Source organism: Mercenaria mercenaria, chromosome 12 (assembly GCF_021730395.1).
Source record: "Mercenaria mercenaria strain notata chromosome 12, MADL_Memer_1, whole genome shotgun sequence".
In the NCBI taxonomy this organism is placed as follows: Eukaryota; Metazoa; Mollusca; class Bivalvia; order Venerida; family Veneridae; genus Mercenaria; species Mercenaria mercenaria.
Window position 1 is genome coordinate 14,044,554 of NC_069372.1, and position 27,666 is coordinate 14,072,219.

At 34.1% G+C, this 27,666-nt stretch overlaps 1 protein-coding gene across 2 annotated transcripts in view; it reads right to left on the reverse strand.

Moving 5' to 3' along the window:
- Positions 1 to 27,666, reverse strand: part of LOC128547231 (uncharacterized) — a 94,431-nt gene that overhangs the window by 14,843 nt on the left and 51,922 nt on the right. For both annotated transcript variants that reach the window (XM_053519265.1, XM_053519264.1), the window contains 13 exons: positions 25,156 to 25,323; positions 23,911 to 24,005; positions 22,853 to 22,935; positions 20,574 to 20,750; positions 19,976 to 20,193; positions 17,093 to 17,196; positions 13,799 to 13,918; positions 12,544 to 12,613; positions 11,994 to 12,116; positions 10,602 to 10,740; positions 2,713 to 3,491; positions 1,912 to 2,171; positions 1,438 to 1,623 (listed from right to left, as the gene is read on the reverse strand). In XM_053519265.1, coding sequence (XP_053375240.1) covers positions 1,438 to 1,623; positions 1,912 to 2,171; positions 2,713 to 3,491; positions 10,602 to 10,740; positions 11,994 to 12,116; positions 12,544 to 12,613; positions 13,799 to 13,918; positions 17,093 to 17,196; positions 19,976 to 20,193; positions 20,574 to 20,750; positions 22,853 to 22,935; positions 23,911 to 24,005; positions 25,156 to 25,323 — 2,522 coding nt within the window. The remainder of the gene's footprint in view (positions 1 to 1,437; positions 1,624 to 1,911; positions 2,172 to 2,712; positions 3,492 to 10,601; positions 10,741 to 11,993; positions 12,117 to 12,543; positions 12,614 to 13,798; positions 13,919 to 17,092; positions 17,197 to 19,975; positions 20,194 to 20,573; positions 20,751 to 22,852; positions 22,936 to 23,910; positions 24,006 to 25,155; positions 25,324 to 27,666) is intronic.

A 27,666-nucleotide genomic window follows, 5' to 3' on the forward strand; every position in this document is an offset into this window, starting at 1 on the left:
CCGCGATGGTTGACTTTAGGCTGATTATTCATATCGATTATTTCATTGTAGAAATAAAGGGTGCTTAGGGTAGCCGTGTATATTTATATGGAATTAATTTGTATACAGTGCAGTGTCAAAGTATGTATACTTAAATTTGATCAGTTAGAACTTTTCAATACACTAATTAATATTTACACAAATTGATATTTCCATTTTCTCGTGTAGCTCCTGTTTCTCCAACACTCCTTTTCAATAATAGATTTTGCCTCATTATGTATTATAATACAAAGGTTAACCATCGGGGTCAAGTTGCGTCCACTATAACTAAAGTTTATATGGCATTGAGGCCAGGCAAAATGTCTGTGTTTCGTGACCTTAAATAAAACGAATTTTCAACTTCATGCACAAGGTAGGATGAACCAAATATATCATAAATCGATATGATAGCTATTGAAATATCAATGGTGTTAAGTTCTAGTTTTCAATTACTTGAAATAACGACTAATTCGACAATCAGTGTTCCTAACTTATTTTGCACCTGAAAACCGTATTTTGTAGTAATGGTGCTTTTTTCATTTGTATAAATTGATTGTTTGCCTAAATCAGGCTTTATAGTTACAGTGTAACGTCATATAACGTCGTGTAGTTCAAATATAATCTGGAAAGTAGATCCCTCAAATCAATGGGGAATCCATCAACAGACAGAATCTGAGATGTAGGTGCATAACTTTCCTACAAATTTCGTAAACCGGTAGACGGGATTCAAATCCCAGTCACGTTGTTTTAGAACATCCCAATATCTCATAATGTACAGCCCTTTTCACAGAGAAACATGTAATATAGTTAACAAATAAATTCAATTTATGTATATCTAAACGTATAAATCACAGCAATTCCGAAGACAAATCATAAAAGTAGACCGATTGTAAAGTCTACGAGTATTGCATGATCATTGGCTACATCAAACTCCGTTGGTGTTTCAGTAGATATTTACCGTTTCTCATACATTTACAACTTGGCCCTACCTTGGTCTTAAATATTCGTTTTACTTAATCGTTATCATGCTAAATTTCTATAATGAACTAACCCATCTTCCAGTTTGGACAGTACCATTAACTGTATAAAAGGGGTACTTACCAAAACGAAACTGGCTGAATGGCAAACAGAACAGACTCAGTGCAGATCATGGTAAGTCTGCAGGGATGTGCAGACTGATCATGATCTATTCTGGTCGCAATGGCAAAACCAATCGTGTCCAGCATTGTCACGGTTTAGATAATACTGTTTCATTGTTGTGGTATCACCGCCCATACAAAAAAAAGATAAACATCGCTTCAAAAATATTTAGAGATTTAAAATCTTGTTGAAAGGCAAGTGCGATATTAGTTACACGACTGCTGAGATCCCTTTGTATTTGTTTTTAGCAAACAAAATGTAATAACAAATGATGCAAACCTTGTCGTGTCTCCACTTTTCATCAACTTTAAGAAGACTAGTATGGATTTTTTCTAAATCTCTCATTCCATTGATTTCGTCTGTTACACAATCTAAATCACGTTCTAAATCTGTCATTCCATTGATTTTGTCTGTTACCCAATCTAAATCACGCAACGAAAGTGTTGCTATTTTTCTTCCTTCATCCTGTAAAATTTCAAATTTAACCTACTTCAAATATTTCAGGACATTTTACAATATAATATGCATGAATGATGACCTATTCTAAATTATTTTAGTTTGTTCACGAACGGTAATGTTATATACAAAACCCCTCGCAGCATCGTCTTATTAATAAGATTATTTCAATTACAATAAGATTTAAATTATAAGAGCAACACCGAATGCATTCACTATTCCTTTTTCGGGATATCCTTAAAGTTGATTGGATGATGGGTGAATGGGATGAGTAAAACTGAGATGTTAAATACTCACCGTTTCTTCCAGTAAAGCCTTGCTATCAAGAATTTGAAAAATCCTTTCAGTAGGAAAGAACAGCACAACCCTTCCATTGAGTATATTCGATACCGTGCGGTAGGAGGCTACTATCTCCCGATTTCCATCCATCGCTGAAGCAACATTCAACATTGAACGAAGTTCACGACCACCTTGAGATCCCGTATGAATCCGTAAAGCTAGAGCATCAGAGAACTCTGGCGGTGTCAGTTCGACATTTGACTGTTCATCGCAATCTGCTGCAGATGGAATAAAGATTGATAATTCTAAAAAAGTTAACAAACAATAAGCGAGCACTCATATCGCAAAGGAAACGTAATGTCATACAATTTTTATATGTCTGTTGCTAGATGAAAAGATTTTGTTAATTTGCATAGAGATAAAACGTCATATCTCAACAAATGGTAATATAGTATGTAGTGTTACTTGACATAATAGGCAATTTTGACATAGGTTTGTGTGCAAATAGATTTGTAGCTCTTCTGTTGCATCATGTCGATAAATAGGCATTGTGAAAGGTAGATGTTAATTTGATCAAAGCGAATCTATCAACTTTAGATACCGGTTACCTTTTAGAATTGTTTATTTTTTATCCATTAAAGATAAGGTTAATCCTATAGTATATTTAAAACGACATCAGCTTTCAAATAGTGTAATACCATAATTATGAAATGCCTTTATTGCACTCTCACGAGGTCAAACATTTGATAAACACATCATCATAAAATTCTACTTCTTTTGTGAATAGAACAATACTTTGCATGAGATTTTATCACCTACCAATTACTTTTTCAAGTATGCTTTTCTGTAATTCTTTAATATCATAAAATATCTTGTGCGAGAGTTGGACGTCTTTCGTCTGGTTGGGTCCTTCAAATTTTACGTCAAGATGAATGACAAAATCGACGTTGTATCCAATACTGGCATCAAGCCAAGAAATGCCGTTGATATACATGACTGGCTGGTTTCCAGACCAACATTTTGCCATGTGTTCTGAGATGTATTTTAGGAGTCGCTCTACTGTAATGAAATCGCCTGACATTTCACAGTATTGACACTCTATTTCAGGATTCTCACGTCCTACTGTGTTATTATGACACTGCTTTTTGAAGCTTCTCCTAGTAAGTGCTTGAATAAAAAACTTCTGGAAGCTGCTTCCACTTATCGGCTGCGTAGGAATCTCGTCCGGTCTGCAGGCGTTTACTTGAATAATTTTGAGATATTCATTCGAAAGTTCTGGAACAGACGCTGCTACATTTGGAGGGTTACAACAATCCAGAAATACTAGTATTCTTGTTTCTGTCTTTTTTGCATTTTCTTGTTTTCCCCATGCTAGAGACATTGCCTTTAGATCTTCTTGCAACTTCTTCAGTGTTAGTATGTCTTCCTGGTCACCTAGTTCAAATCCAGATTTCTTAGAGTGGTGTCCAGTGAAATATAAGATAAGCGTTTCTAAGCCTTTTCTTGATCTCAACATGTTTATTGCTCCTGATAAACGAGGAAGAAGTTTTTCTGGACTTCCTGGATTGGACGGAGCGACTATCTTCACATCTTCCTCTCTAAAAGAAGGAAAATACGTGCACTCGTTTGATATTTGGATTAATATGCGAAACTTTTAAAATTGAGTGCATCTAAATGTTTTCAGTTTATCTCGTCCTCATTACTTTGTATGCAATTACATAAACGTAAACAAAATTGTTCGAACGGATAGGAATTAATGGTTTAGAATTTTTTTATTTTTTTTTTAAATTCTACTGAAGCAGAAAAACATTGGATGATATCTTCTCACACGTATTTCAGCGTCTGCCTTTTTCAATGGCAAATACTCCTCTGCAGAGTCATTACCCTTAAAAGTTATTAACCGTGGTGGCAAGTCAAATGTAACATGAGATTAATTATATTACATCCACTCCTGTTTTCTCCTTTCAATATTCATTGCAACCTGCAGTTGTGGGGCGAAAAACTGTCTATAATCAAATTGAAATAATGACCAGCCATGGACACTCTTCTTGGAGATCACGGAATAAAGTTAAAATTATTGTACATTATGTAATCAAGCTTTTTCTGGTATCGGTTTAAATATGGAACTGTACTGTTGATTGAGTGCAGCCGGTCTTTCAACCGTCTGGTGAAAATAATAGTAGAGATCCAATAAGGCCAATAAGAATGCGACAGAGGTCAGCAACGCTTGACTAATGAAAAGTATTATCAAATGAACGAGTATACAAAAGAAAATAGGTAGTGATAGATTTCTCGGAAGCATGGAGCACTAAAAATACAGGCACAAAGCCACACATCTGCATAGTATGTCCACAACAAAAAGAAGCTGTAATGGAAAAATATTTCAGATGGGCGGCTTCAAACATCCAACATGTACATATTAATTTATGCTAAATATAGATGGATGGGAAAGAAATGGTTAGGGGCAAAATTGGGCCGGGGTGGGGGGAGGAACCCAAAGGGGAAAGTTGAACAAGGACGAATATACAAAGGGAATGCCATGTTCCTTAATAACAGTCACACTACAACGTAAACCACAATAGCGCTGACATTCGTGTACCAAAGATAAACATACAACCACGACTAACTGAATAACATAGAAAAACGAACAAGCAACACATAAGAAAACAGTAGGGCACCGTTATAGACTCACAAGCATACAAACGCACCCACAAAAGTAGAAAAAAAATCAATCGTGTACCGGATTCCGGCTGCCAAAACAAAAAGGAGCCACGAAAACTTACTCAAAGTAATGGTTGGATTTAACGTCGCACCGACACATAATAGGTCATATGGCGACTTTCCAGCTTTTAATGGTGGAGGAAGACCCCAGGTGCCCCTCCGTGCATTATTTCATCACGAGCGGGCACCCGGGTAGAACCACAGACCTTCCGTAAGCCAGCTGGATGGCTTCCTCACATGAAGAAGTAATGGGGGAGGGGATGCAAAATGTAGCGTAAATGCAAGGGAAAGGGGGCGGCAATAGGGGGAGTGAGGATGTGGAAAAACGCTTACAACAAATAAGGAAATATACGTAACAGATAATACAAGACAGACAAAGCAACCAGTTGAAAATAGAAGTACTGCCTTTGAACGGTCAGTAACCTGTATGAAGGAAACTGGGGGTTTGAACGCGTTTAGGGCATGCCAACCTCGCACTTACCCTATCTTCAACAAGTGAAACAACACAATGTGAGACAACACAATGTAAATAAAATCTACACTGTGAAAGGCTCTAACATTAGTGCAAAAATAACAGCTAAATAAAGAGAAACATAAAATTAAGGTAAATCTAAGGTATAATTACACCAAAATACTCAACAACTTGTCTGAAGTCTGAGCAATAAGCGCCTAACTTTTAAGGGCACGACTAACAAAACTGTAAGACAAAAATCAACACTCTCCGTCCGTTGTATGGAGTCTTATACTTTATTAGTTATCGCACGATCAAATAGGAAAACGTAGCATTTAATTGTAGAGGGGTCAATCACTAAACATGCACTGTGCTTCACGATTTTCACATCGTACCCTCTGTTGATAAACGTTTTAACCCATTTTACAAATATTTGATTAAATTAAGGGCTATGTTTAATTTTCCGAATTTTATAAACTATATCACTCTAGTATTCCGGGTGTGTAAGCCCAAGTTTTAAAAGTGTTTTTAGGTTCGTATTGTATTTTTCTAACAGTTCCGACGATCTGTAGTAAAATGTAATAAATGCTTTCCGTAGCTTATGAAAACGGTAACTCTGTTGTAATAATTTCTTGGTGGTACAAGTAAAAAAAGAGCATAATTTTATAACGGCATTTTTTCACTGATTTGAACTAGTGACCTGGTTTTTCAAACAAATAACCAAGTTTAAAATCCATCATAAATGTTTAACAAACATTCTGACCAAGTATAACGAAGATCAGGTAGAAAATATGGTTAACTTGGTTTTAGTGTTAACTTGTGATTTCTATGATTCGACATTGACCTAGTTTTGACGTAAATATTACAGTTTCAAAGTTGACCTACATTTCATACAGACAAATATTGTGACAAAATTTTATGAAAATCAAACAAAAAGTGTGTTTTCTACAAAGGTAGCAAAACTTTTCTAAGATTAAATCTAGTGACCTAGTTTTGACCTCAGACAGCCCAGTTGTCAACCTGACCTAATTTTTACAGAGATAAACAGCCTGTTAAGGACTTTTGATAAACACCTAGAATATTGGGCCTCTTGATTGTAAACAAGGTTTTTCTATGGTTTGACATAGTTTAAGACCTCAGATAGCGACAAACATTTTGACAAAAATCTATGAACTTCAGATCAAATAGAAAATGTGGCATCTGGTGTATTAACATTTTTTTCTTTGATTTGATCCAGTGATCTAGTTTCTGACCCAAGGTAATACAATTTTTGGCTTGTCCTTAAGTTCATGTACACGACAATTCTGACAAAATTTTATGATAATGAAGAAGAAAATACAGCCTCCAGAGTGTTAGAAATGTTTTTGTATGATTCGACCAAGTAACCTTGTTTTTAACCTCAGATAAACCAGTTGTAAACCTGACTTTTGTCATAGAAAAAACATTCTGACAGATATTTTGATAATTAAGAATAAATTATGGCCTCTAGAGTATTAACAACGTTTTTCTATGATTTGATCTAATGACCTAGTTTAAGACCTCAGGCAGTCAATTTCAAACATGATCCAAATTTCAAAGAGACAAACATTCTTTTATCAAGATGATGTAGGAAAAATGTGGTATCTAGTGTGTTTAAGATGTTTTCCATTCATTTGACTTAGTGTCCTAGATTTTGACCAAATAAGATCAATGACGACCTTTTCCCAATTTTTACTGAGAGTAAAATTCTAACTTAGGTCCATTAAGATCAGGCCAATGTTGTGACTAGTCAAAAATTTGAGGACGGACGACAACGAACGACGGACACACTGTGTCCAGAATAGCTCGCCTTGATTTGTTTGTGCTTAAAGGTTAACCAATTTTTTTCTAAGTTGAAAAGGGGCTTAATTTAAAAAACGCGCCAGATAAAGTTATTGAACCAAGGCATTGTACATCAGCTCATCACCATGAACGAGTGTGTTAAATTTCAATCTATTCCCACAGGCGGTAACTGAGATACCAGTTAAATGTGAAAGCTTTACCAAATCGGGACGCTGAGGCCAACGAATTGGCAAGTCAATTTAACTCGGAATAGCCAAGCTAAATATGTGAACATGCACATAAATCTTTACCCACAGACTCACTCACATAATAATATTTTGAACGTAAAAAAAACATTTTTCTTCGAATTAAGAAAATAACTTGCAGTCATTTATAGTTACGTTACATGTGACTGACTCAGGATAAAGTTGGGCAAAAATTTTGTACATTTAACTTCTGTTTAGAATAAACGGTTTACTCACAAAACCCTGATTTATTATTGGTATTATTTACACGTGAGCAACTCCGGATAGGCTGAGGTTCTCCAGGTAAAATGTAAAATAGTGAAACTGAAGGTAGCCAATAGCTCAGTTTTTTAAAATAATACTTAACGCAGGCAAACAGATACCTGTTGTGAACATTTATTTGAAGTATATAGTACGGGGCCAATAAGGTCTACCATGCATCCCCCTAGATCTTTTTCATTATAGGTACCAAATTGTTCGGCAGGACCAACTCTTTCAAAATAAAAAATAATGCTCCCATGAAAAAGTCTTTTGAACTAAATATGATTTCACTATTTCCATGGCAACCGTTCGTTTTCGAAAAGGATAACCATATAGATGATAAACTGTCATATCTTGGTCAGTTTTGGTGATAAAACATTAAAAATGGAATCAAAATGGAGCTAAGACATTGGCCTGTAAATAGCACCTTTATCTTAATGAACTAATTTGCATATTCATGAATATTAATGAGAATGTTACAAAACGAAGCAAAAATGTTAAACAAGAGGGCCATGATGGCCCTATATCGCTCACCTGAGTTTAACTTCTTGCTTGCACAAACTTCTTTGCTAAAGCTTCATAAACAAAAAAAAAACTAGATGAGAAGGTCATGTTAAAGATTCTTCAAGATAATTACTGAAATCTGTTCAAAATTTTTACAGGTGGTCCATATCTCTTTGCTGTAGCTTTAAAAACAAGAAAGTAGGTCAGTAGGTCAGGGTTAATGATATCTAAGATGAGTATTCAAATTTGTATCAAAGTTCTACATGTGGTCCAAATTTCCATGCTGTATCTTCAAAAACAAGGAAGTAGGCCAGTAGGTCAGGATAAAGACTACCGGTATTCAAGATGAGAATTGAAATCTGTATCAAACATTATACATGTGCTTCAAATCAATTTGCTGTAGCTTCAAAAACAAGAAAGTAGGTCAGTAGGTCACAATAAGAAAATTAATGATGAGTATTGAAATCTTTATCAAAGCTATTGAAGAAGTCCATTTTTTATACTGTTAAGATCGGTGTGCAAAACTGTGTATGCCATCCGCATTTCAAGGTTGTATCTAATAAAACAAAAATATACGTCATTAGGTTAAGGTCACTGGCAATTGACCCCTAGCTAATTGGGGTCATCAGGTAATTATAATTAAACAGTCTAGGAAATATGATCAGATATTTTTTAAGTATATTTTCCTATATAACTCATATATTAGTGACCCCTGAGGCGGGGCCTCTTTTCACCCATAATTTGAACAATCTTGTTAGAGAGCCACTAAGCAATGCTAGCATAGATTAATTTATGCAAATTAGCTTAATACCTAATATATAAAATATTTACCTTCAGAGTAACAAAATACTATTCTAGAAAACACTGAGAGACATTAAGACCAAATCAAAACTATATTTCATAAATAACTGATGTAATAAAACAAGGTTATTAAAATGGTAACGTAACATCTGTAAAGTATGTTACATACTGATTCCTCCTTCAAACAGGTGTTTAAACTACATTTCCAAACAATATACATGTAGCTCACTTAATTGTTATTTTATTGATAACAAGAGCTGTCAAAGGAGACAGTGCGCTCGACTATTTCGATGCTGGATAGTGAAACTGGGTATATTTGATGAAGCTGGAAGTGTCACGGGAGTATTTAATGACTCCAATATGGATGAAGTTATTGGATAATAGCTTGAGTCAGTGTCAAAAGTATTAAGCAATAAGAGAGAGAGATAAGGATAAAGTGTATTAAACATTAAATTAATATAATTCTAAGCAAAAAGGGGGCATAATTCATGAAATATTGTTGCCAGAGTTATGTACCTTGTGTCATATGATGTGACTGATAAGGTGGAACAACTATTTTAAATGCGAATCAAATCAATTCAGTAACTACTGAGATAGAGTGAAAGTGCATCAAAACTTTAACCTGAAATTATAAGTAAAAAGGGGGGAAAATTCATGAAATATTGGTATAAGAGTTATAGCCCTTGTGTCGTATGATGTCAGTGATGATGTTGAACAACTATTTTAAGTTTGAATCAAATCCATTTAGTAGTAACTGAGATAACTAAAAGTGCATCAAACCTTTAACCCGAAACTCTAAGTAAAAAGAGGATAATTCATGAAATATTGGTGCCAGAGTTAAGACCCTTGTGCTATGATGTGGGGGATGATGAGGAATGTAAAATGGGGGATAAATCATTAAGTATTCGTACCAGAGTTATGAACCTTGTGTCATATGATTTGGGGGCTGGTGTAGAACAGCTACTTTAAGTTTGAATCAAATACATTTACTAATAATTGAGATAAAATGAATGTGCACCGAAACTTTAACCTGAAATTCTAAGTAAAAAGGGGAATAATTCAAGAAATATTGGTGCCAGAGTTATGACCCTTGTGACATATGATGTGGGGGATGATGAGGAACAACTATTTTAAGTTTGAAGTAAATCCATAAAGTAATAAAAAGATAAAGAGAAAGTATATCAAAACTTAACCGAAGTGCGGACGCCGACCCCGGGTCGAGTAGGTCGAGTAGGGTCGAGTAAGAAAGCTCTCCATCCTTCGTATAGTCAATATAATTGTTATCTTGTTTCCTGAGAAGTTGGTTGTGGTAGTGGTTAATGTTATGCAAATCAGCCAAATATACCTATTTTGGAGTAAAACATTGCCATCAGTGTTACAAAATGCTATTTAAAAAAACACCAACAGACTTTCAGAACAGATCAAAACTGTTAGGTTAATCTAAATTGATCTAAAACTGAGAAAATATTGTTTTCTAATAAAATTTTGTCATTTTTGTAACATTCTCATTATTATTCATGTATATGCAAATTAGTTAATTATCATAAAAATGCTGCTATTTAAAGGCCAATGTCTTAGCTCCATTTTGTTTTATTACCAAACTGACCAAGATATGACTGATTATCATCCAGTATATGGTTGTCCTTTCCAAAAATGAATGACTGCCATGGAATTAGTAAAATTATATATAGTTCAAGATTTTTTTTCATGGGAACATTTTTTATTTTGAAAGAGTTGGTCCTGCCGAACAATTTGGTACCTATGAAAAAAGTCTAGGGGGATGCATGATTGAACTTATTGATCCCCATCTAATACCTTTCTTGAAACAACTCTTATATATTTTGTTTTCGGTAACGTCTCCCATAATTTGAAAAAGTTATTTAACTAATTTGATATTTTCATTGAAGTTTATGATTTATAATTACCTTATTCCAATAACGCACGGACACTTTGATACCAAAACTTGTTTTATCTCCTCAACATCATCTTTGAAAGACTTTGCTAGCTCTTTTCTATTTGGATTTACATCATTTCCGGCAATAAGTAATGCAGCAAAAGTGTGTCCTAAAGAAAGAATCAGATCTTGTGAATATTCAAAACAAGTAAAAGGCGTTTGACATGAAATATTCAATGCAATGAACAATCAGGAAGGTTGAATGACTATCTTTTTTTAAAATAGGCCATTTGACCTTCTGCTCTTCTAATCATAGGCTGTATACGTTCTATATAATTTTGTTAGATATATATCAAAGTAACTAAGCAGATTCCTGTCATTTCTCTATAATTCTGAATTCACCATCAGACCTAGCCTTCATGTTATTGCTGCTTGGAAATTTATGATAATCCACTGCAGTCTTGATATACTAGTAATAGAGACAATTTTTAATGTACTGGATTTACTGGAGTTACTGAACATAACTTTAACCTAAAATTGAAAGTCTATGGCCGAACGTCTAGAATACTGGTCTAAATTGTCTGAACATATTTGACTATGAATATTCTATACAAGCTTAAGACTCAATGAATCGTCTTCATTAATCAGCCATAATTCTTGGGGTACTGGTTCAAACCAGCTTGTTACTGGCTTTGATCTAAATATTGATTAGATAAAAATCATATGATGATAAATTATGTAAGCATATTAAAGTTATAGATCGGTCACTTACTGAAATATATCGATATCTAACTACATTTAAATCAAACTACGTATTGGGTAAGGTCCCTGACTCAGAATCACTTGCCCCTCACCGATGTGGGTTCAAGCCTTGCTTTCGGCGTATAATTCTTCAAAAAAGGAAGCCATCAAGCTCATCTGGCTTCCTGAAGGTCTGTGTTCTAAAAAGGTGCCACTCGTTACCTAATAATGCCCGCATGGACACCTTCGTTCTATCTCCACATGAAAAGCTTGAGAGTAGCCTGTAATTGTGTCGGCCATGCGACGTTAAACGCATCAAAACTACCTATTACAATAACCTATGAAAAAGAATATTTAAATATTCGAAAATATCAATCAAACAACCTACTTATATTCAAAATCTATAATAGTTAAAACACACAGAAGATTCTCTTTACCGGGTGAAACACCATTCGATGTAAAGTTTGCAGTAAACTTTCAAATTGCTTTGTATTATCAATTGAATGCATATGATAACAAAGTTTGTGATTTTAGTTTGAACTAGTCATGAAATACAATACATACACCTTTTTACTTTGAAGATATTGTAGAATCTGGTTCATTTTTAAGTATTACTACTGGATATCAATCAAATTCAAATTGATTTTGATTTGTCAGAAAGTATAACGAAAGACAGCGATACCTATTTTTGGCTTGACGATTTCGTTGCATAGTGGACATTTGATTGGATTTACATGAGAGTTTCTCATGCATGATGCACACACCTTCATTTTGCATTGGTGAGGAAGTGAATGTACACCTGTAACTATAAGAATAATAACATCTTTTTTATAAATCTTGTTACCTGTTAAAGCATTTGGTGTTCTGATACCACAAGATTTGAATTTTCTTTTATTAATATGTTTTTTATCAGTTTGATACAATTAAATGTCATACATTTATCAATAATTACACGCTTTCAGTATGATAGAATTACGCTTCTGGAAATTTATTCAAGAGATCTGCTTATTGTAAGAATGTAATGTTGAAGGTTTCCAAACATAGACTTTACACAAGAATTTGCTCGAGTAAGGTTAATAATGTTAAAAAAAAACCCGGCCATGACTGGCTCAAGTATAGAAGTTATAATGCAATACTGTCACTCATTTCAGATGTGTTACGCAAATAAAACAAGTTCTTACATTACGTTTTAAAAATGCTAATATTAAATATTATGTATCAAGAATACAAACCAGCTAAATTGACCATGCATATCTCACACTTGTTTTCATGACATCCTGTAAACTTTGTCTGGATAGTATGCTGCAAACCAAGTTCAATATGTTAATTCATTGCAATGAATTATTTGAAATCCTTTAAATAAAGTAGCTGAATGTAGTAGTTAATCAATATTGTAACGTGACAGAAATTTAAAGTCTGTCCGAAGTTACAAAATAAGTAAGTGATAAAGTATAAAGATAATGTTCATGTTGATTTAGCTGACTTTAAAAGAGGAACCCAATTACCAATTTTTTCTAGGATTATCTACGTGTCGAAACACGCACGCACGCACGCACGCACGCACACACACACTACCACTCACTTTCTCTCTCTCTCTCTCTGTTAAGCGTCTTTTTCAACAGTAGTGAGGACAATGCGCAACCTAAACAGGGCTACCTCACTGGAATATCACGCCGTAGACATGTAACACGGAGCCTTGGATAGTCATATTATATTGACACTGGACTGGCCAGAGCTAAAACTACCTTCTGATGATGTATGCTAAGCGAGGAAGTTACTAGTTCGATTTGATTATTTCATGATGTTGGTATGACTCGACCAGGGAGCGAACACACGACCTCCTGCACTCAAAGCGGGAGTCAGCCCGTCTGCTTAGCTCAATATGGAGAACGAGTTCTTCGTGATGATTTGATATAAGACATTGTGTCTGAAATCATCTGTTCTCCACATCTGATTCATGTGGGGAAGTTGGTAGTTACTTGTGGACAACAGGTTTGTACTGTTACAGAATCCAGGGACATTGATTAGTTTAACTGCCTGCTGTTACATAACTGATATACTGTTGAAAAACGGTGTTAAACCCAAAACAAACAAACAAACAACTGGTGCTCTGCCACAAGGCTACCAAGAATCATCCCAAGTCAGCCATTACATAGAATTATTATCTCAGTCAGTAGAACTAACTGATACATCAATATCAAATAATCAAGCTATCAAACATGTTTCTTTCACTGTAACTTATAAATATATAAACGTTACGACAAATCATGAATAAACAAGTTGTTAAGACTAATTGATATTAGATGTTCTTCTATTTCGATTAATAGCTCTTGACACCTCATTCCTCATATTATTTACGGATATGTTTCAGTGTTTTCTATCTATAGATAGCCAACCTGCAGATCGCTTGGTGAAAAGTAAATACCATCAAATCAGTCTTGCCATTGGTATTTTAGACATATCTATTTGAATCGCGATTCACTATACCATGTTTTTGAGTGTTTCCACTATTTTTGCTGAACAAAGTTTCTTCTGCCGACTTTTTAAGCATTCTGTTGAAAGTGTGATAAGAGATTCTCGATGTTCTCGATGTGTCCAAATATTTTCCTGGAAATTGACAAATATTTTGCAACACTATTCATATTCAAATAATTTCCAAAGTCAAAGTACGATTCAACAATGGAAATTATGGGAGACTGCTAACAGAATCCTGTATTATTTTGGGTGCTATAAAATTTTTGAAAAGAGAATTCGATTTTATTTTAAATTTATAGAAAATATTTCCAATTTTGTAACTATTATTATCATTAAACCACATTTATATATTAAACTCTTTTCATTCAAACGTGCTTTACAAACAAACAGGGCCAAGAAGGCTCTAGGTCGCTCATCTGTGTAACATACCACAACAGTGAAAACATGTTTTACTTAGTGATTTCTTGTAGACAAATATTCTGGCCAATTTTCATTAAGATTGAACCAAAATATATGACCCGCATTCGAACTTGTCCAAAATTTCATGAAAACAGCCTAACAAAGTTTCGGGAAGATTGAAGCAAAAATGTGGCCTCTTGAGTGTATACAAGCTTTCCTATGTTCTGACCTAGTGACCTAGTTTTTGACCCAACGTGACCCAGATTTGAAATCATCCAAGACTTCATAATAACAAACACTCTGACCAGAATGTGTCCCCTTGGGTGTAAACAAGCTTATTTTTATAATTTGACCTGGTGACCTAGTTTTTGACCCCTCACGACCCAGATAAAAATTCATACGATACTTCATGCAGACAAACATTCTGACCAAGTGTCATGCACATCAATGAACATGAGTGTTAACAAGCTGTTCTTTTGACTTGACCTGCTGACCTAGTTTCTTATCTCATATAACCAAGTTTCAAGCATGGCATAGCAATCATAAAGATAAATATTCTGACTAAGTTTCATGAAGACAGGGTCATAAATGTGTCCACTAAAAAAATTATTGTTAACAAGCTTTTTCTTTGATTTGACCTGAGGACCTAGTTTTCGACTTGACATGACCCAAGTTTGATCCAGACCTAGAGCTCTTCAAAATAATCATTTGGTGCAAGTTTGTATCAAATCAATTCATAAATGAAACCTCTATATTGCTGAAAAGGCCAAAATAGAAAATTTTGCCCCTTTCAGGAGCGGTACCTTTAGAACCCATGATGGAATCTAGCCGGTTTTCAAAAGAAACCAAGATCTTACTGTGAGTTAAGTTTTTTTGTATGTATGGTTAAAACCAAATATAAAATGTTACATCTATCGTGTTCACAAGGTAAAAATTACCAAACTTTGGCTCTTTTATGGTCAATGAAGGGACGTAACTCCTTAACCTATGATTGGATCAGACTGATTCATCATGAAAACCAAGATTTATTGTTGCTGAAGACATTTTGCAAGTTTGTGTCATATTAAACCCCAAACGAAGTGTGTCTATATGGCTGCAAAAGACAAAATAGCAAATTTTGGCCCTTTAAGGGGCAATAACTCTGCAACCCACGATGGGATCTGGCCAGTTTTCGAAAAAGAATAACGAGATATTATGCCAATACGAGTTGTGTGCAAGTTTGTTTAAAATCAATTGCAAAATGTGGTCTCTCCCATGTTCACAAGCCAAAAACAGCAAATTTTGGCCCTTTAAGGGGCCATAACTGTCGAACCCATCTGGCCAGTTTTCAAAAGGATACGAGGTATTATGCCAATACAAGTTGTGTGCAAGTTTTATTAAAGTTGATTGCAAAATATGGTCTCTATCGTGTTCATAACCCAAAATGGCAAACTTTGGCGCTTTAAGGGGCTATAACTCTGGAACCCATCGTGGGATCTGGCCAGTTTTAGTACGGAACCGAGATATTATGCCCATACAAGTTGTGTGCAAGTTTGAATAAAATCAAATACAAAATGTGGTCTCTATCGTGTTCACAAGGACCTAAGAGGCCTCGGTCATAAGTGTGACACATCTTCTCAATATGGTTAACATTTGTGTCAAATTATTTTCAAATCCCTTATAAATGACAGAGTTATGGGCCAGACAAAAAGTACCTTTAAATTCTAAATGTGACCTTGACCTTGGAGCTAGGGGTCTGGGTCTTGCACATCATCTCATTATAGGGAACACTTATCAAGTAATTTCAAAATCCCTTCATCAATGGCTGGATATGGACCGAACAAGAAACAGACCATGTTAACCTTTGACCTCTAAGTGTGACCTTGACCTTGGAGCTAGGGGTCTGGGTCTTGCTTATGAGACGTCGTCTCATTATGGTGAAAATTTATGCCAAGTAATTTCAAAATCCCTTAATGAATGACAGAGTTATGGACCGGACCGGACACGAAACATACCGTGTTAACTTTTGACATGTAAGTATGACCTTGACCATGGAGCTAGGGGTCTGGGTCTTGCGCATGACACGTCGTCTCATTATTTTAAACATTTATGCCAAGTTCTTTCAAACTCCCTTCTTGAATGTAGCAGAGTTATGGACCGGACAAGTATTTACCGGACGCACGGACGCATGCACGAACGGACGGACAGTGCGATTTTTATATGCCCACCTTCGGGGGCATAAAAACAAATACAAATTCAACAGAAACAAAAAAATGCACTTTTCCATTGACAAAAACATGAATGTAAAATACAGAGATAAAAGAAAACAAAACATGTTCAAAAATAATTTAAAAGACTTTAAGGTAAAATACTGTTCTCTGTGAAAAGAACAAGAAAAGAAAAAATGTATTGGCCAGTTTGCTAAATGTTGTACAAAAAAGTGGTTTTAGCAGGCTTTTGAAAGCAGCCTGCGTGTCAGCTTCCCTAATGTAAATAGGAAGGGGGGATCTTAGATTTCTAACCGGTTTAGACACTTTTATCTTATCCATACATATAGGCACATGACTAAAACGTTCCAAGTGTCCTGTTAGGAATACCACTTATGCAGGCATTACAGTATTCAACCTCAAGGTTACCAGACACTTGACCAGGGTCTTTGTGGCATCAAACACATTATATTATCTAAGTATATTTTGTTAGCAACACTGGATCCAACCTTATGATTTTACCTGTTGCAAAATAAATGCAGCCGTGTATAAATCTAATGAAATATAATTAACTATTTGCTCTTAATACATGCTGTAACTTTCTAAATATCGTTAAAGATTAAGGAGGATAACTTATTCTGAATATCGGATAATTAATCCCTTTGGTTTGTAGTTAATTTCTTAATTTAATAGACTGCTCTGTTCTAAAGCAATAACTTACCTGAAGTATTTTCTTTATAAAGGTTCCTTGCAACTTTCTAAGTTCGGTAATTTCTTGTCCGTCCTGTACGTAAGGTGGTCTACCAGTTAGGAGTTCTCGTATGACTGTAAGAGAAATAACAAATATAAATTTTAAAAAGAACAGATCTATGGACAACTGGCATAAGTCAGAAGAAAACAAAAGTTTGTTTACCAAGACGTTGTTTGAAATAGCAACAAAATGCGTGAACCTATTGTCAAAACAAAAAAAAAAATATGCATAATTTCAGCACAATCTTACTACACCAGAACAAGGATCATAAAAATGTCACGCATAATTTAAAGGTTATGGCAGAAAGTAAATTTTCCTTGCTATCGGACAAACAAATGGACGAGGTTTTTGTCTTCAAGTGTGACAATGACATCAGAACCATGGGTCTTGGCCTTGGTGCGACTTATCAACTGATTATGAAAAACATTCAGTAGAAAATCGCATAGTTATAGACGGGATGTGATGCACGGACAGATAACTGAACAGAAGGCCAGACGGAAGGGTGCAGTTACGATGTTCTGTTTTATTAGAAAAGATATACGAGGGCCAACAAACTGTCCTTAACAGGTAGACCCATGGTTGCATTTAAACACATCGATGCTAAAATGATCAGTAAAATTCCAAGATGCTTTTTTTGATACAAAAAAGGAATATACTAACAGTTACGCTATTATTAAGAAATAATTTATAGCAAAACAGTGTTTTATCACTATTTATACACGATGGGCGGTTATACGTCGGGCGCAATAATTTCACGAGGGCGCAGCGCTCGTGAAATTATTCCGGACGACATATAACCGCCCGAGTGTATAAATAGTAATAAAGCACTGCTTTGCTATAATTTTTTTCGATTCTAATATGTTCTTTATTGTAAAATTTATATCTAATATGATGGAATTGTTTCTTCGCACAATCATGGCGCCAATAGTAGGTATTTGTTAAAACACGCCAGGACCGGAAACGGTAATACGTCTTGCGGCAGAATTCAGTTGGAGCGAAAATTACTGCGAATTATTCAGCAATACGAATAACTAATTCAGTATGTGTATAAATTAATCAAAAAATTTGTGCAATGTGACATTTCGTTTAAAACACGCTATTAAGTAAAATATTTCATGAAATTTGAAAGGGCTATTTCTTGACACGTACATGACGCTCAATATTACGTTGACGTGACGTCAACATATCATCGTTGAGATGATTAAAGCATTGTTAGCCATATTAGAATGTGAGGTATGATGATAAAACTTCAAATAAACCGACAAACGAGTTTGGTTCATATATAAGTTAAATGAAGATGCCTTTATATTCATGGCAATTTACTGCTGATAAATTGCAGATTGGTAGGATTTTCATTTATGATATACCTATATAAATTCTGTCAAAAATTGGCTTTTTTAACATGGAAATAGGAACATGCAGAAAAAACCGTATTGTATCTTTTGTATTGTGTGTTGCCAGAATTCTTTCTTTTAATATGCATGTCCTGATAATTCTATAAATAGGGTGCACAAAAACAACACTCTGTTCTATTTGGACATCGATAAACCTCAAAGATTTCGTCCGATAACAAAATAACAAACAAAAAGATGAATGTATATAATAAAAGGTTTATTACAACTGTAGTTAAATCTGGGATTTTGTAAAAGGCTCCCGTGAATTTTGTTAGGGCGGATCATATAAATGTAAAGCGCCTGAAAGGCATAATTCGCTGGAGCTAAATAGCATCCCAGATAAAGCTACTTTTATAATAACCGTATTATATTATGTATACATTTTAATTGTAACTCAGAGTCTACACTTTCAATAATTAAAATTTGAAATTCCACATATTAAACTAACAATGTGGTTAAATGAAATAAAAAAGTGTCTAAGTAAATAAAGTACTACTGATTTGTATTTGACTTAGAAAAAAATATCGAGGGCTGAACTCATTACTGTCATAATTCCTTTCCTGTTTTTGATATGGGTAACTATAGTACTGTGTTCAACCATCAGTATGCACAGCTTCTGTCTAATGTTTAGTTTGTGACAGAACAGAAGACAGTCAGTAGTATATACTTCTGTTTTTTTCCGTTTTTTTCTTTTTCAAGGGATAACTATATCTATTGTAATTATGGTCTATTATGAACAAATCGAGCCACACATTACGAAGGATGACGGGCGTAAAGTGTGCTTTGTGTTTGTGTGATGGAGGTTTTAAACTAAAACATATCAAATGTCATGAGGTTTTAAACTAAAAGCATATAAGAAAACATCATATCAAATAGCATATGAAAAAAGAAACAACGCCTTCGGACTGTCTGTAACCTAAATAATGGAACTGGATGTTATAACGCGCTTGGAGGAAGCTTACCTCACACTTACCAAAAAAATCACACTTTCGATTGATTTGATGATTTTCTAATGACTTAAACTGTTTCAACGGAACAAAAATCAAACCGAGTCTAGCCAAAATTGGACAGACGTCTTTGTTTAATGGACAAACCTCGTTAATGAACTATCGTTTTCAATTTGTTAGGAAATCACATAACGGGTCAGGTGAGGACTGTATACATTGCAATATTCATTTGATAAACATGTTACAATCATATGCATTTATCTGCCATTTTCTGACCACTTACTGATCACAATCTAAAATGAGTATGCATATTACATGTAGGCTGATCCTAATTCGGAACTTAAAATTTATTTTGAAATTTTGATTAAAATTAGCAGTACAAGGACACTACAAGATGTTTGCAGGGGTATGGTATAGCAAGAATGTCTTATTTCCATAACAGTTTTAACAAACATTTGGAAATATTTCATAATGTTGTACTGAAAAAATGAAAATGGTTTATCAATACTTGCCAACCCCGAAGTTGTAATAGTCCTCATGAACTGTCAGCGATGAGTACCGAGTTGTTGGATAATATCCAGGTGTTCCAAAACTTTTCGATTCTGTGAAAGTAACTTTAGTCTGTCCTTCGTTCATTTCACGAGCTAAACCAAAGTCTATTATACGTGCATTAAGAGCATTATCTAATACAATATTTGTCGTCGTCAGGTCCATATGAATGACTATACCCCTGTAAATAATTGAAACATAACAGAAAAGAGACATTCGATTGAGTGAATAGATAAACCCGAGTCTGAGAAAATAAACGAGAAAACACTTATCATTGTTCAAAACGCAAGAAACTGTAGGTGCAACTTTTAGATAAATTAAGTATTTTTCATGTTTCTTGGTGTTTTAAAGCACATCAAGAATTCCCTAAATATCACATAAAGAACAAGTGAACTTCTCATTAACACTGTGTTGAAAACTTGAAATCAATATATTCATATCCGTTTTGACCCACACCCACGTAATTAAATAAAATCGCACTATAGCAAAATAAAGAGAAACAACACTAGTTATCCGAAAAAGCATTATGTACCCTAAACCTTTTTTTTGTATACAGATTACCTGTTATTTTGAACTGGTGTATGGAGATAATCTAGAGCTGATGCAATCTGAAATAATATTTCTATGCGTCTGTAAAGTTTCAGTTGTATATCTTTATTCTTTATACACTGCTTGTCCTTGGAGATTAATTCAAGCAAGTTTCCTCTCTCCAGAAAAGGCGACATAAAATAGAACGCCCTGGAAAAGAAGTGAAAAGGATGACAAACAGACATAAAAATTTACTTTTCTACAGACAATTACCTGTAATTGATAACTTGTACAGACCCAATCTGGATCTTAGAGTACATTTTGACGTTTTAGCTTCCTTTTATAAACAGCATTTTTGTTTATGAATGTGTTCAATTATGAATTAGTATCCTATGCGAATTAATTGAAACCTGCCATTTATTATCTTTAAATTGCTATGATAGATACATTGACAGATGACACAACTGCTTTAAAAATCGCCCTTCCGGACAGTGTATTAAACATAGATGATCTATATTTTTCTTCTGTCGTTGCTAATACTCGTATATGTCCAAGAGAGCTCTAGTTAAATAAATGAATCTTAGATTTACATCTTTCTATAATTAACAGAACTATCCCTAACAAACCATATGACTAGTTTAATCCTGTTAATTTGTCTTTTCCTTGAAAGAGATGTACCCCACACAACATGTGAATATTTCTATTTCTCTGCTTTTAAGAGTCTGAATTAGTCAAGAATGTTGAACGTCTAAGTATTACATTTGCTAAATTCTTTCACCGTAATTTTGTTAACTATATATTTTAGTAAAATTATTTCAAATATCACCAAATGATAGAGAAAGTTATTTTGTCTGAAAATTGAATAGGATACATAACTTGCATATCATTCAACAATCTTTACAATAATCTGATATATGCTTTTAAGTTTGAAAAAAGACTGCATTAATGGGCCACACTTTCGGGTAGTACACTTCTTTTACAAACACATCGTTACATGTCTCTTTCATGTCAAATTTAAGATCGTTTTTCACAAAACTATTCATTTTATTCATTTCTTTTTAAAAGGGTTGGGGCATATCTCAAGAATAATGTGTGTATTCAATTGTACTGAACAGTATGCAACATTATGGCGAAAATGTATTGCATAGGTAATTTGGTGATTTAAATGTTGCTTGTATACCAACAACAGTAAGATGTTTCTTTTAGGGTTAATATCCTCTTTTTATGGATAAATTACATCGGTTTCATTTAAGTCATCATATTGATTTCTTTACAGTTATAGTTGTTTCACTTAGATTAAATTACAAATGACAATTTGACAAAAATTGCATATGTCGGATTAATAGAAACAATAATATAACAACGACGAACCTATTTAACTATCAAAGTGTCGGACATATTGCTGCAAATACATGAAAATGTAGGCGATGTACTGTTCTCCATCTATAGTATTGTATATAAAACTTCAATGTACTCAGCTTGGTTCCTGAAGTCCTTTTCCGGATTGTAAGACAGAAGCCCGTAAAATAACAAATATTAAATAGCATAACAAACATATACATGTATATGTATTTGCTGTTCAATTTTCATATAAGACTTCAGCTTTCTTTACATAATTTTGTTGTTTATTTTTATTTTCCTTAACCTGAATCTAAGCTTTAAATTTTTGCAGATGTAAATAATACACTTCATAAGATTATTGTTTTTTTTTTACAATTTCATAAAAATATTGCAGTCAAACTTTCTTGAGAGATCACGTCTTAGAATCCGCTTGCATTTCAGTTTTCTTTCACGTTATTTAATAATAAAGAAGAAATTAATTATGTTGTATCAACAGACCATTTTTTGTCCTTCCCATGGGAGGTCTCTTAATGGAAGTTGAAAATAATACTCATTTTATTGGACGAGGCTATGATCGTATAACTCCAGGACATACTTTTTGGTTCAACCCTTTTAGAGCCATTTATGGCTATGTAATGAAGGATCTTTGGAAACCCAACGAGACTTTGCCTTCACATTTAATAGGATTTACAATACTTTCATGCTTTACTATATAAAGTTATTTCTGTGCAAGTTCTGTACTATAATGGATCACTTGTGGTTCCCATTCCGTGGGTTTGGATTCAAAAATTACAAAGCATATTTGTGTTTCACAATGTGCTGACAGTTTTCTTGCCCGAAAGTAGGTTAAGATTGTTTTGATCTGCTCAAGAATAATACACAACTGTTGTTTCTAACACATATAATATTATACAGAATAAGTAGGCTTGTTGAGATAAGTTGGGAATTACAAGCAACAAAGAAATTATTACCTTTTGTTCTCTCCCAAGCTCTCATCCATGTAAGCAATCAATGGTACGACTGCAAAATGCATGATTCTTGATGCTATCTTTTCCTGTATGAAATAGGAAATCATAAACTTTCAAAATTATCATTGTTTTAATGGGTATAACCTGTTTAGTTCAATGAATTACTTTGAAATAATTTGAATGTACATGCACGTCTAATGCTGGATTCATCGTCCTTAATAAACACAGCTCATGTATACTGTCAATAAAAACAATCCTTTGGAAGCAAACAATGCGACCAGAAAGAATAATAGCAGACTCGGTTTAAACAAGTCAAAACACACACTGCGGAATTATGTAGGATTTTTGTCAAGATGAAAATAAAATGTGTATACAGAATTTATCCTTGTTCAATTTCTGAAACAGATGACCATTTCATTTGACATCAGCGACAACGGTGAAAATCAAGGCCTTAAACTACATTGTCTTTTGTTGGGTTTAACGTTGCACCGATAAAATTATTATAAATTTCTGACCTAGTTAAGTGTTTATCACTATTTTTATTTACCTGTGAATTGTTATTATGGTAAAAACAAAGGATTAAAAGATTTTTTAAACAAAAGCTGAGAAAATTATACACCATTATCATTAGCTGTTTCAATGTTGATAAAATAATCAGTTTTGCTCTGCCTTTGGATTTACAAGAATTGTTGACAGTAAGTACGAGCTCTGCACAACTCTCTAGGCACATGCATTTTGACGGTAGTAATAATACACACGTAAAATTGAAACGGATATAAAACACGAAATTTGTACTAGTTGTTTCGAGTTGATTCTAAATAATAATGATTTAATTTAATTAGCATTTCAGTACATGTGTTAACTGAGATCAATAGTAAGACGGTTGTGTTTGGTAATAAATAGGATGGCTGCTAGTATCTTAAAGCCTAAATTCATTTCAGGTAAATCAGGTTGTTCCTAAAACTTGATTCTATATACTTTTTACAGGGCATCCTCTTACCTTTCAAACTTCATTCCTAAAACTATAACATTCAGATATCAAAACTTTTTCATTTACTTACATTCGAAATTGATAACATTTTTATCTTCTCTTCTCCTTCTGTAACAATTTTCTTTATAACAACTCGAATATCTAATCCAGGCACTTTAGCATTGGCTAAAATGAAATATATAAAACAAGCATAGAACCATTCGAAAATGAATCTTTTTACATTAAATACATGAAGCAAATAACATAAATGACTGCAAAAACAGGTCAGAGGTCGAATCTGAACAGACAAAATATCTTTAAACAAGGCAATTAACCTCAGTTAAGTTATCGTGCATGATCAAACATGTAACTACTTAATAATTTTGCATGGTTTTAGCACACATCTCATCTGACCTTCACCTATATTAACATCACAGGTATTTGTTCAGTATACTAGCCATTTCAGTCATTTACATATTTGTCCATGCATGTGTTTATTATTCATGCAAAACAGACATCCTCGTCTACTATTCAGAAATTAGATTAAACTGCTACATTCTTTCTTAAACATACAATAAAATTCAATATGTGGAAATTACATTTATTTGTACATTTGTATGTTTGCGTTCTTGGTCTGTCTTTTTGAGCGATGTGACTAGAAAAATGGTGTCAGACCACAGGTAATTCAAATATCATTACAGGCAGTTAATTTTACTGTTTAAATGAAGACGCTAATGGGACGACCCGCACCTCATTCTTCAATTAGTAACCTCAGGATATGGATCCTATTTAAGACTGCTCTGTATCTTGAAGCTTCAGTAATTGAAGCATATTGTCTGTCAAAACTATCCTTCGACAAAAATACCAACAGTCATCTGGAGGAGTCACAAGTTTGGGATACAGGGGGCGACTATAAATAAGCACACACAAAGATCTTTTTTCCGTTTTTGGTTAGTTTAAAGTCTAACAGATATAATTTGTGTCATATGCTGACTTTTCCAGCTTTCGATGGTGAAGGAAGACTTTCGGAACTATTCTATCGCAAGCGTGCTACTTGGTAGAAACACTGACCTTCCGAAAGCCAGCTGAATGTCTTCCTCACACAAGGAATACTACATCCCAAGCCAGGTTTCGTTACCAAGACAGTGAAGTCAGCAACATTAAAAATTTGACCGCAGAGGTCCCTCATATACGCAAGGTAATGTATCTGCCTATAACAGTTAGTATCGTCATTCTGTGTTTAAGCGATTAAGGACGACTTTGCGTATTAAGAACTAAACAACAATGTAATCATTTCGCTTATCGGCTTTACGAATGAAAATAATATATCACTTACAAACGTGTACTACACCGAATCCACCCTTCAGGACACGTTCCTCACAGTTCCCAAGCAGACCTTTGACTTGCTTCTGATCTAACGTAATAAGTCTCCCGTCATGTGGACGACTAAATGAGGGCATATCACATTTTGTTTGCTCGGTGCAGCTTTCATTCTGGCTTTTCGCTGTATCAAAGAAATTTAAATTTAGTGTGGCAATGCTTTGAATAGCATGGCATTGCTTTTACTGGCAACTGTTTGAAAATGCTTCCATGATATTTCGCGGAAGCGTTACTGAAAGACAAATTTGTTTTTTTTAAATAGCTGAATTTCTGTCAATTAATAAAGGTAATTGCAAGTCCAGCTTTTAATGAGTCCACTATATGGTTGTGAATTAAAATGGTTACTGACAATTAGGCAAAGTGAGATCCTTTTGTAGTTACCAAATGCATAGATATGGTCCTTGTTCCTTTCACTGACTCCATTTAAAAAATAGTAATTTATAATTATACATTAAAAGTCCATTCATGGTTGTCACATTTATTGTATTACATCTTAATTATACTCCTATTTTGCCATCTACAACAGTTACTGTATTCAGTTCTTTAAATCTGCCAAAAACAGATAATTTCAATTATATTGATGACTCATGCATTCTTCACTTCTTCTCGTTGCAATCTATCATTGTATCAAAATAAATCATGTTAAAATAATGAAAAACAATTGATTTGAACTGATTTGATTTGAATATTGTCCTCACACATCATTACATTTCAAAATGTCAATAAGTTATTCTTCACACATACAGGTCAGAGGCCACAAATTCAACAGGAGTCATTTTAGACATTGCCATCCCCGTAACATAGCAAATAGGTTGTGTACAATGTGGGCAAGAAGAAGTTAGAGGAAGAAATATTGTTATCAAGAACGACTGTACTCAATACGTAAGCAACAGCTTTGGTTTATACAAATTGCAGCTCCTTTAAACTGTACTTTGGCACGCTCGTATTCCTTTCAGAAGTTTTAAGTAAATGTTATTAATGGAGTTAATTCAAGAAGTAAGAAAAGAATATCAAGAACACTGTCTTTACTCTCAATCTCTTTCCTACAGATGGAAATCATGACGTTAAACAAGTGTTCAAAGTTTCAAAGCCACATGTCAAATAGTTGTGACAAAACGTTGACTTACACAAAAACTGAACCAATTTCCAAGTCGAAAAGGGGCCATAATTCAGCCAAAATAGTTGACAGAGTTATGTACTCTTGCCTACAGATGAAAATCATGACGATAAGCAAGCGTTCAAAGTTTCAAAGCCACATGTCAAATAGTTTTGACAAAACGTGGACTTGTACGATAACTGAACCAATTTCCAAGTCCAAAAAGGGCCATAATTCAGCCAAAATACTTGACTCTTGCCTACAGGCGGAGACTGTTATAATTGACAAGTGTTCTAAGTTTGAAGTAAATATCTTTAATGGTATACAATATATTACCATTTCATAAAAACTTTAACCAACGCCGATGCCGGGGTGAATAGTATAGGTCTCCATTCTTCGAATAGTCGAGCTAAAAACTGACAAAATACATGTGAGAGTTATGGTTCTTGGTCTAACTACTACTTATGATAATAAACAAGCGTACAAAGTTTCAAAGCTATAGTTATTACAGATTTCAAGAAAAAAACACCTAAATAAATAGAAATTCAAATTTTTCTAAGTACATTAAGCATTATAATTAGACTAAGCTGCATATCAGACTTCAGGCTCTTAGCCTACTTATTCACCTAATGATGATAAACAAGTTTGCAAAGTTTCAAAGCTAGTGTTTTTGTAGTATTCAAGTAAAGTGCACCTGAACAAAAATCTTCAACAAGTATATTCAAATTTCTAATTACCAAAACGGCCAAAAATGCTTATGGCTTTTGGCCTACGTAGTCATCTAATGATGATAAACAAGTATGCAGTTTCAAAGCAATAGTTGTTATAGTTTTTGAGAAAAGGTGGTCATAAACAAAAATTATAACCAACGCCAACGCGACGATCAAGTGACGACAGAGCGAATAAGAGCTACAACATGATTTATGTAGGAGGATAATAAATCTAGCTGAAACAGTCTATTGCAAAGTATTAAAAAGACTTTATCTGCAAAAAATAAGCTTAAACATTCTGAATTTTGACCTAATTTTAACATGTGTGCCTATTATTGTCCCTTTTTATTGGACCGAAAAAAGTACATTATGTTTGCTTTTATTGCAACCCGAACGAATCGTACAAATCATTACTCGTAATGCTGTTTCTAAACAAAACTAATATAAATTATCTAAGCCTTAGTTAAATGTCCATATCTTTGTCAAAAATGAATATATCCTTATGAATCTTTGTTTAGTGTATTGTGCCGTATCATACTTGACAACAAATTTACAACAAGAGCATCGCCTTGCGGGTGCAGACGCTCATCTGATTTTTTTTTGTTTCTGTATAATAGAAATAGTGTTCTGCCTCTGAATTTCTAAGTCCAACAGGGGCCAT